Source organism: Palaemon carinicauda, chromosome 17 (assembly GCF_036898095.1).
Source record: "Palaemon carinicauda isolate YSFRI2023 chromosome 17, ASM3689809v2, whole genome shotgun sequence".
Classification (NCBI taxonomy): Eukaryota; Metazoa; Arthropoda; class Malacostraca; order Decapoda; family Palaemonidae; genus Palaemon; species Palaemon carinicauda.
In genome coordinates this window covers 113163732-113174281 of record NC_090741.1, presented here as the reverse complement: position 1 = coordinate 113174281, position 10550 = coordinate 113163732, and the positions used below count along the sequence as shown (strand labels likewise).

At 39.2% G+C, this 10550-nt stretch overlaps 1 protein-coding gene across 1 annotated transcript; it reads left to right on the top strand.

The window, feature by feature from the left end:
- The first annotated feature begins 8030 nt into the window (after positions 1 to 8030).
- Positions 8031 to 8958, top strand: LOC137656533 (uncharacterized). The gene is made up of 2 exons (XM_068390707.1): positions 8031 to 8324; positions 8887 to 8958. Exons 1-2 carry the CDS (start codon positions 8031 to 8033, stop codon positions 8956 to 8958), a joined length of 366 nt encoding a protein of 121 aa, XP_068246808.1.
- The last annotated feature ends 1592 nt before the right edge of the window (positions 8959 to 10550 follow it).

Here is a 10550-nt window from a genome sequence, read left to right as displayed (position 1 = left end):
TCATATATATATATATATATATATATATATATATATATATATATATATATATATATATATATATATATATATATATACATGTAAACAGAATAATTATGAACCCAATTTGAAAAGTTGGCTGACTTTAGAGTTAGTCGCCAACAGAAAACTAGCCAAATTTAACCCCTCCCGACAATGCAGTAAATCTCTCCGTCTGCTGATAATTCAATGTTTATAAATCTCTTTTCTTAATGATTTGACAGTTTCACAATGGTTCGGCCGATTGAGAATTCCTCCTGAACCTATTGACGTCAGTAGAAATGCCGAATGCATTCCTGACAAGGCTCTGAAACATCCTTCGTCTCTGCGAAGACAGTAAAGCTCTGACGGGAGAGAGAACTTTCACGCTGAAGCAGGCTGTTCTCTTCCAAGATTTCATTTGTTTATTCTCCGTTCATTCTAGAGAGAGAGAGAGAGAGAGAGAGAGAGAGAGAGAGAGAGAGAGAGAGAGAGAGAGAGAGAGAGAGCGCGCCACTAGAATAGGAAAGAATTATCATAAATCGAGTCAAAATGAATGGAGGATGAAAAAATGAAATCTTGGAAGAGAACAGTCTGCTTCAGCGTCAAAGGTCTCTTTCCCGTCAGAGCCACTTTGAAGATTCCTAGCGAAGCTTTTACTGTCTTTGCAGAAAGACCGAGGATCATTCAGAGCCTTGTCAGGAATGCATTCAGCATTTCTACTGACGATGAGTGACACCTTGTAGTCGAACCCGGATCCGAGAATGTTTTGAACACTATTTCGAATCGTGAAGTCTGTTATGGAATTCTCTTCTTCTTCTTCGTCTTCGTATTATTATTATTCCTAGCGAAGCTTTTACTGTCTTTGCAGAGAGACGGAGGATCTTTCAGAGCCTTGTCAGGAATTCATTCAGCATTTCTACGGATGAGTTTCACCTTGGAGTCGAATCCGGATCTGAGAGTGCTTTGAAGCCTTTTCAGATCATGAAGTCTGTTGTGGAATTCTGATGACAGAATTGAATTAATTCAAAATAAGGGTAACTGAATGCACTACTCTATACCGCTAAGAATGGCGATTACAAGTTACAATGTATTTTTATTAAGTGTGTGGCCGAGAGAATTCTCGGAAAATATTTGTTATATCTTTAACGTCGCTTCTATCAATACGATGAACGCTCTAGGTCGTAATGCTTACGAGCAAAACAAACAACGCTCAATGAGTTATATGATATGGAATCTCCACAGCGAAGAGCAAATAAAGGAGAATGTAGTTGGAGATTTTAATGGCTATGAATACACCCAATGTCGGTGTGAAAAGAGAAACGACAAAGTCAAAGTAAGGAGAAAGGAGGAGGAGAAGAAGACAAAACATAATGAAAAAAATCAGAGGTAAGAGGAAGGAAAGAAGATAATTATCCCAAATAGTGAAGAACTAGACGAGGAAATAGAAGAATTGAAGAGAGAAAAGAAACGTTTAAAGGAGTGTATAAGGAGACTTGAAAACCAGGTCGTCAAAGAAAATATAGGTAGTAAAAAGAAAATCGAAAGACTTGAATAGGAGCTTCTACTTCATCATAATCAGAAAGAGGAGAATAGAAGGGAGGAAAAGGAGAAAAAGAAGGAGGCTGGAATGGAGAAGCAGGAGAAGGAAAGTGAAAAGGAGGAGAAGAAGACGAATAAAAAGAAAATCGAAAGACTCGAAAAGGACCTTCTACATCATCATAATCTGAAAGAGAAGGAAATGGAAGGGAGGAGAAGGAGAAAAAGAAGGAGGCTGGAATGGAGAAGCAGGAGAAGGAAAGTGAAAAGGAGGAGAAGAAGAAGAATAAAAAGAAAATCGAAAGACTCGAAAAGGACCTTCTACATCATCATAATCAGAAAGAGAAGGAGAATGGAAGGGAGGAGAAGGAGAAAAAGAAGGGAGCTGGAATGGAGAAGCAGGAGAAGGAAACTGAAAAGGAGGAGAAGAAGAGGAAGAATAAAAAGAAAATCGAAAGACTTGAAAAGGAGTTTCTACATCATCATAATCAGAAAGAGAAGGAGAATGGAAGGGAGGAGAAGGAGAAAAAGAAGGAGGCTGGAATGGAGAAGCAGGAGAAGGAAAGTGAAAAGGAAGAGAAGAAGAAGAATAAAAAGAAAATCGAAAGACTCGAAAAGGACCTTCTACATCATCATAATCAGAAAGAGAAGGAAAATGGAAGGGAGGAGGAGAAAAAGAAGGAGGCTGGAATGGAGAAGCAGGAGAAGGAAAGTGAAAAAGAGGAGAAGAAGAGGAAGAATAAAAAGAAAATCGAAAGACTTGAAAAGGAGTTTCTTCATCATCATAATCAGAAAGAGAAGGAGAATGGAAGGGGGGAGAAGGAGAAAAAGGAGGAGGCTGGAATGGAGAAGCAGAAGGAAAGTGAAAAGGAGGAGAAGAAGAAGAATAAAAAGAAAATCGAAAGACTTGAAAAGGAGTTTCTACATCATCATAATCAGAAAGAGAAGGAAAATGGAAGGGAGGAGAAGGAGAAAAAGAAGGAGGCTGGAATGGAGAAGCAGAAGGAAAGTGAAAAGGAGGAGAAGAAGAAGAATAAAAAGAAAATCGAAAGACTCGAAAAGGACCTTCTACATCATCATAATCAGAAAGAGAAGGAAAATGGAAGGGAGGAGAAGGAGAAAAAGAAGGAGGCTGGAATGGAGAAGCAGAAGGAAAGTGAAAAGGAGGAGAAAAAGAAGAATAAAAAGAAAATCGAAAGACTCGAAAAAGACCTTCTACATCATCATAATCAGAAAGAGAAGGAAAATGGAAGGGAGGAGAAGGAGAAAAGGAGGAGGCTGGAATGGAGAAGCAGAAGGAAAGTGAAAAGGAGGAGAAGAAGAAGAATAAAAAGAAAATCGAAAGACTCGAAAAGGACCTTCTACATCATCATAATCAGAAAGAGAAGGAAAATGGAAGGGAGGAGAAGGAGAAAAAGGAGGAGGCTGGAATGGAGAAGCAGAAGGAAAGTGAAAAGGAGGAGAAGAAGAAGAATAAAAAGAAAATCGAAAGACTCGAAAAGGACCTTCTACATCATCATAATCAGAAAGAGAAGGAAAATGGAAGGGAGGAGAAGGAGAAAAAGAAGGAGGCTGGAATGGAGAAGCAGAAGGAAAGTGAAAAGGAGGAGAAGAAGAAGAATAAAAAGAAAATCGAAAGACTCGAAAAGGACCTTCTACATCATCATAATCAGAAAGAGAAGGAAAATGGAAGGGAGGAGAAGGAGAAAAAGGAGGAGGCTGGAATGGAGAAGCAGAAGGAAAGTGAAAAGGAGGAGAAGAAGAAGAATAAAAAGAAAATCAAAAGACTTGAAAAGGAGTTTCTTCATCATCATAATCAGAAAGAGAAGGAGAATGGAAGGGAGGAGAAGGAGAAAAAGAAGTAGGCTGGAATGGAGAAGCAGGAGAAGGAAAGTGAAAAGGAGGAGAAAAAGAGGAAGAATAAAAAGAAAATCGAAAGACTTGAAAAGGAGTTTCTTCATCATCATAATCAGAAAGAGAAGGAGAATGGAAGGGGGGAGAAGGAGAAAAAGGAGGAGGCTGGAATGGAGAAGCAGAAGGAAAGTGAAAAGGAGGAGAAGAAGAAGAATAAAAAGAAAATCGAAAGACTTGAAAAGGAGTTTCTACATCATCATAATCAGAAAGAGAAGGAGAATGGAAGGGAGGAGGAGAAAAAGAAGGAGGCTGGGATGGAGAAGCAGAAGGAAAGTGAAAAGGAGGAGAAGAAGAAGAATAAAAAGAAAATCGAAAGACTCGAAAAGGACCTTCTACATCATCATAATCAGAAAGAGAAGGAAAATGGAAGGGAGGAGAAGGAGAAAAAGAAGGGGGCTGGAATGGAGAAGCAGAAGGAAAGTGAAAAGGAGGAGAAAAAGAAGAATAAAAAGAAAATCGAAAGACTCGGAAAAGACCTTCTACATCATCATAATCAGAAAGAGAAGGAAAATGGAAGGGAGGAGAAGGAGAAAAAGAAGGAGGTTGGAATGGAGAAGCAGGAGAAGGAAAGTGAAAAGGAGGAGAAGAGGAGGAAGAATAAAAAGAAAATCGAAAGACTTGAAAAGGAGTTTCTTCATCATCATAATCAGAAAGAGAAGGAGAATGGAAGGGAGGAGAAGGAGAAAAAGAAGGAGGCTGGAATGGAGAAGCAGAAGGAAAGTGAAAAGGAGGAGAAGAAGAAGAATAAAAAGAAAATCGAAAGACTCGAAAAGGACCTTCTACATCATCATAATCAGAAAGACAAGGAGAATGGAAGGGAGGAGAAGGAGAAAAAGAAGGAGGCTGGAATGGAGAAGCAGGAGAAGGAAAGTGAAAAGCAGGAGAAGAAGGGGAAGAATAAAAAGAAAATCGAAAGACTTGAAAAGGAGTTTCTACATCATCATAATCAGAAAGAGAAGGAAAATGGAAGGGAGGAGAAGGAGAACAAGAAGGAGGCTGGAATGGAGAAGCAGGAGAAGGAAAGTGAAAAGGAGGAGAAGAAGAGGAAGAATAAAAAGAAAATCGAAAGACTTGAAAAGGAGTTTCTTCATCATCATAATCAGAAAGAGAAGGAGAATGGAAGGGGGGAGAAGGAGAAAAAGGAGGAGGCTGGAATGGAGAAGCAGAAGGAAAGTGAAAAGGAGGAGAAGAAGAAGAATAAAAAGAAAATCGAAAGACTTGAAAAGGAGTTTCTACATCATCATAATCAGAAAGAGAAGGAGAATGGAAGGGAGGCGAAGGAGAAAAAGAAGGAGGCTGGAATGGAGAAGCAGAAGGAAAGTGAAAAGGAGGAGAAGAAGAAGAATAAAAAGAAAATCGAAAGACTCGAAAAGGACCTTCTACATCATCATAATCAGAAAGAGAAGGAAAATGGAAGGGAGGAGAAGGAGAAAAAGAAGGAGGCTGGAATGGAGAAGCAGAAGGAAAGTGAAAAGGAGGAGAAGAAGAAGAATAAAAAGAAAATCGAAAGACTCGAAAAGGACCTTCTACATCATCATAATCAGAAAGAGAAGGAAAATGGAAGGGAGGAGAAGGAGAAAAAGAAGGAGGTTGGAATGGAGAAGCAGGAGAAGGAAAGTGAAAAGGAGGAGAAGAGGAGGAAGAATAAAAAGAAAATCGAATGACTTAAAAAGGAGTTTCTTCATCATCATAATCAGAAAGAGAAGGAGAATGGAAGGGAGGAGAAGGAGAAAAAGAAGGAGGCTGGAATGGAGAAGCAGAAGGAAAGTGAAAAGGAGGAGAAGAAGAATAAAAAGAAAATCGAAAGACTCGAAAAGGACCTTCTAAATCATCATAATCAGAAAGAGAAGGAAAATGGAAGGGAGGAGAAGGAGAAAAAGAAGGAGGTTGGAATGGAGAAGCAGGAGAAGGAAAGTGAAAAGGAGGAGAAGAAGAAGAATAAAAAGAAAATCGAAAGACTTGAAAAGGAGTTTCTACATCATCATAATCAGAAAGAGAAGGAGAATGGAAGGGAGGAGAAGGAGAAAAAGAAGGAGGCTGGAATGGAGAAGCAGAAGGAAAGTGAAAAGGAGGAGAAGAAGAAGAATAAAAAGAAAATCGAAAGACTCGAAAAGGACCTTCTACATCATCATAATCAGAAAGAGAAGGAAAATGGAAGGGAGGAGAAGGAGAAAAAGAAGGAGCCTGGAATGGAGAAGCAGAAGGAAAGTGAAAAGGAGGAGAAAAAGAAGAATAAAAAGAAAATCGAAAGACTCGAAAAAGACCTTCTACATCATCATAATCAGAAAGAGAAGGAAAATGGAAGGGAGGAGAAGGAGAAAAAGAAGGAGCCTTGAATGGAGAAGCAGAAGGAAAGTGAAAAGGAGGAGAAAAAGAAGAATAAAAAGAAAATCGAAAGACTCGAAAAGGACCTTCTACATCATCATAATCAGAAAGAGAAGGAAAATGGAAGGGAGGAGAAGGAGAAAAAGAAGGAGGTTGGAATGGAGAAGCAGGAGAAGGAAAGTGAAAAGGAGGAGAAGAGGAGGAAGAATAAAAAGAAAATCGAAAGACTTGAAAAGGAGTTTCTTCATCATCATAATCAGAAAGAGAAGGAGAATGGAAGGGAGGAGAAGGAGAAAAAGAAGGAGGCTGGAATGGAGAAGCAGAAGGAAAGTGAAAAGGAGGAGAAGAAGAATAAAAAGAAAATCGAAAGACTCGAAAAGGAGTTTCTTCATCATCATAATCAGAAAGAGAAGGAGAATGGAAGGGAGGAGAAGGAGAAAAAGAAGGAGGCTGGAATGGTGAAGCAGAAGGAAAGTGAAAAGGAGGAGAAAAAGAAGAATAAAAAGAAAATCGAAAGACTCGAAAAGGACCTTCTACATCATCATAATCAGAAAGAGAAGGAAAATGGAAGGGAGGAGAAGGAGAAAAAGGAGGAGGCTGGAATGGAGAAGCAGGAGAAGGAAAGTGAAAAGGAGGAGAAGAAGAAGAATAAAAAGAAAATCGAAAGACTCGAAAAGGACCTTCTACATCATCATAATCAGAAAGAGAAGGAAAATGGAAGGGAGGAGAAGGAGAAAAAGAAGGAGCCTGGAATGGAGAAGCAGAAGGAAAGTGAAAAGGAGGAGAAAAAGAAGAATAAAAAGAAAATCGAAAGACTCGAAAAAGACCTTCTACATCATCATAATCAGAAAGAGAAGGAAAATGGAAGGGAGGAGAAGGAGAAAAAGAAGGAGCCTTGAATGGAGAAGCAGAAGGAAAGTGAAAAGGAGGAGAAAAAGAAGAATAAAAAGAAAATCGAAAGACTCGAAAAGGACCTTCTACATCATCATAATCAGAAAGAGAAGGAAAATGGAAGGGAGGAGAAGGAGAAAAAGAAGGAGGTTGGAATGGAGAAGCAGGAGAAGGAAAGTGAAAAGGAGGAGAAGAGGAGGAAGAATAAAAAGAAAATCGAAAGACTTGAAAAGGAGTTTCTTCATCATCATAATCGGAAAGAGAAGGAGAATGGAAGGGAGGAGAAGGAGAAAAAGAAGGAGGCTGGAATGGAGAAGCAGAAGGAAAGTGAAAAGGAGGAGAAGAAGAATAAAAAGAAAATCGAAAGACTCGAAAAGGACCTTCTACATCATCATAATCAGAAAGAGAAGGAAAATGGAAGGGAGGAGAATGAGAAAAAGAAGTAGGCTGGAATGGAGAAGCAGGAGAAGGAAAGTGAAAAGGAGGAGAAAAAGAGGAAGAATAAAAAGAAAATCGAAAGACTTGAAAAGGAGTTTCTTCATCATCATAATCAGAAAGAGAAGGAGAATGGAAGGGAGGAGAAAGAGAAAAAGAAGTAGGCTGGAATGGAGAAGCAGGAGAAGGAAAGTGAAAAGGAGGAGAAGAAGAGGAAGAATAAAAAGAAAATCGAAAGACTTGAAAAGGAGTTTCTTCATCATCATAATCAGAAAGAGAAGGAGAATGGAAGGGGGGAGAAGGAGAAAAAGGAGGAGGCTGGAATGGAGAAGCAGAAGGAAAGTTAAAAGGAGGAGAAGAAGGGGAAGAATAAAAAGAAAATCGAAAGATTTCAAAATGAGTTTTTACATCATCATAATCAGAAAGAGAAGGAGAATGGAAGGGAGGAGAAGGAGAAAGAGAAGGAGGCTGGAATGGAGAAGCAGGAGAAGGAAAGTGAAAAGGAGGAGAAGAAGAGGAAGAATAAAAAGAAAATCGAAAGACTTGAAAAGGAGTTTCTTCATCATCATAATCAGAAAGAGAAGGAGAATGGAAGGGGGGAGAAGGAGAAAAAGGAGGAGGCTGGAATGGAGAAGCAGAAGGAAAGTGAAAAGGAGGAGAAGAAGGGGAAGAATAAAAAGAAAATCGAAAGACTTGAAAATGAGTTTTTACATCATCATAATCAGAAAGAGAAGGAAAATGGAAGGGAGGAGAAGGAGAAAAAGAAGGGAGCTGGAATGGAGAAGCAGGAGAAGGAAAGTGAAAAGCAGGAGAAGGAGGGGAAGAATAAAAAGAAAATCGAAAGACTTGAAAAGGAGTTTCTACATCATCATAATCAGAAAGAGAAGGAAAATGGAAGGGAGGAGAAGGAGAAAAAGAAGGGAGCTGGAATGGAGAAGCCGGAGAAGGAAAGTGAAAAGGAAGAGAAAAAGAAGAATAAAAAGAAAATCAAAAGACTCGAAAAGGACCCTCTACATCATCATAATCAGAAAGAGAAGGAGAATGGAAGGGAGGAGAAGGAGAAAAAGAAGGGAGCTGGAATGGAGAAGCAGGAGAAGGAAAGTGAAAAGGAAGAGAAGAAGAAGAATAAAAAGAAAATCGAAAGACTCGGAAAGGACCTTCTACATCATCATAATCAGAAAGAGAAGGAGAATGGAAGGGAGGAGAAGGAGAAAAAGAAGGGAGCTGGAATGGAGAAGCAGGAGAAGGAAAGTGAAAAGGAAGAGAAGAAGAAGAATAAAAAGAAAATCGAAAGACTCGAAAAGGACCTTCTACATCATCATAATCAGAAAGAGAAGGAAAATGGAAGGGAGGAGTAGGAGAAAAAAAAAGGAGGCTGGAATGGAGAAGCAGGAGAAGGAAAGTGAAAAGGAGGAGAAGAAGAAGAATAAAAAGAAAATCGAAAGACTCGAAAATGACCTTCTACATCATCATAATCAGAAAGAGAAGGAGAATGGAAGGGAGGAGAAGGAGAAAAAGAAGGAGGCTGGAATGGAGAAGCAGGAGAAGGAAAGTGAAAAGGAGGAGAAGAAGAGGAAGAATAAAAAGAAAATCGAAAGACTTGAAAAGGAGTTTCTACATCATCATAATCAGAAAGAGAAGGAGAATGGAAGGGAGGAGAACGAGAAAAAAAAGGAGGCTGGAATGGAGAAGCAGGAGAAGGAAAGTGAAAAGAAGGAGAAGAAGAGGAAGAATAAAAAGAAAATCGAAAGACTCGAAAAGGACCTTCTACATCATCATAATCAGAAAGAGAAGGAGAATGGAAGGGAGGAGAAGGAGGAAAAGAAGGAGGCTGGAATGGAGGAGCAGGAGAAGTAAAGTGAAGAGGAGGAAAAGAAGAAGAATAAAAAGAAAATTGAAAGACTCGAAAAGGACCTTTTACGTCATCATAATCAAAAAGAGAAGGAGAATGGAAGGGAGGAGAAGGAGAAAAAGAAGGAGGCTGGAATGGAGAAGCAGGAGAAGGAAAGTGAAAAGGAGGAGAAGAAGAGGAAGAATAAAAAGAAAATCGAAAGACTCGAAAAGGACCTTCTACATCATCATAATCAGAAAGAGAAGGAGAATGGAAGGGAGGAGAAGGAGAAAAAGAAGGAGGCTGGAATGGAGAAGCAGGAGAAGGAAAGTGAAAAGGAGGAGAAGAAGGGGAAGAATAAAAAGAAAATCGAAAGACTTGAAAAGGAGTTTCTTCATCATCATAATCAGAAAGAGAAGGAGAATGGAAGGGAGGAGAAGGAGAAAAAGAAGGAGGCTGGAATGGAGAAGCAGGAGAAGGAAAGTGAAAAGGAGGAGAAGAAGAAGAATAAAAAGAAAATCGAAAGACTCGAAAAGGACCTTCTACATCATCATAATCAGAAAGAGAAGGAAAATGGAAGGGAGGAGAAGGAGAAAAAGAAGGAGGCTGGAATGGAGAAGCATGAGAAAGAAAGTGAAAAGGAGGAGAAGAAGAAGAATAAAAAGAAAATCGAAAGACTCGAAAAGGACCTTCTACATCATCATAATCAGAAAGAGAAGGAGAATGGAAGGGAGGAGAAGGAGAAAAAGAAGGAGGCTGGAATGGAGAAGCAGGAGAAGGAAAGTGAAAAGGAGGAGAAGAAGAGGAAGAATAAAAAGAAAATCGAAAGACTTGAAAAGGAGTTTCTACATCATCATAATCAGAAAGAGAAGGAGAATGGAAGGGAGGAGAACGAGAAAAAAAAAGGAGGCTGGAATGGAGAAGCAGGAGAAGGAAAGTGAAAAGAAGGAGAAGAAGAGGAAGAATAAAAAGAAAATCGAAAGACTCGAAAAGGACCTTCTACATCATCAAAATCAGAAAATGAAGGAGAATGGAAGGGAGGAGAAGGAGAAAAAGAAGGAGGCTGGAATGGAGAAGCAGGAGAAGGAAAGTGAAAAGGAGGAGAAGAAGAGGAAGAATAAAAAGAAAATCGAAAAATTTCAAAAGGAGTTTCTACATCATCATAATCAGAAAGAGAAGGAGAATGGAAGGGAGGAGAAGGAGAAAAAAAAGGAGGCTGGAATGGAGAAGCAGGAGAAGGAAAGTGAAAAGGAGGAGAAGAAGAGGAAGAATAAAAAGAAAATCGAAAGATTTCAAAAGGAGTTTCTACATCATCATAATCAGAAAGATAAGAAGAATGGAAGGGAGGAGAAGGAGAAAAAGAAGGAGACTGGAATGGAGAAGCAAGAGAAGGAAAGTGAAAAGGAGGAGAAGAAGAAGAATAAAAAGAAAATTGAAAGAATCGAAAAGGACCTTCTACATCATCATAATCAGAAAGAGAAGGAGAATGGAAGAGAGGAGAAGGAAAAAAAGAAGGAGGCTGGAATGGAGAAGCAGGAGAAGGAAAGTGAAAAGCAGGAGAAGAAGAGGAAGAATAAAAAAAAAATCAAAAGACTTAAAAAGGAGTTTCTACATCATC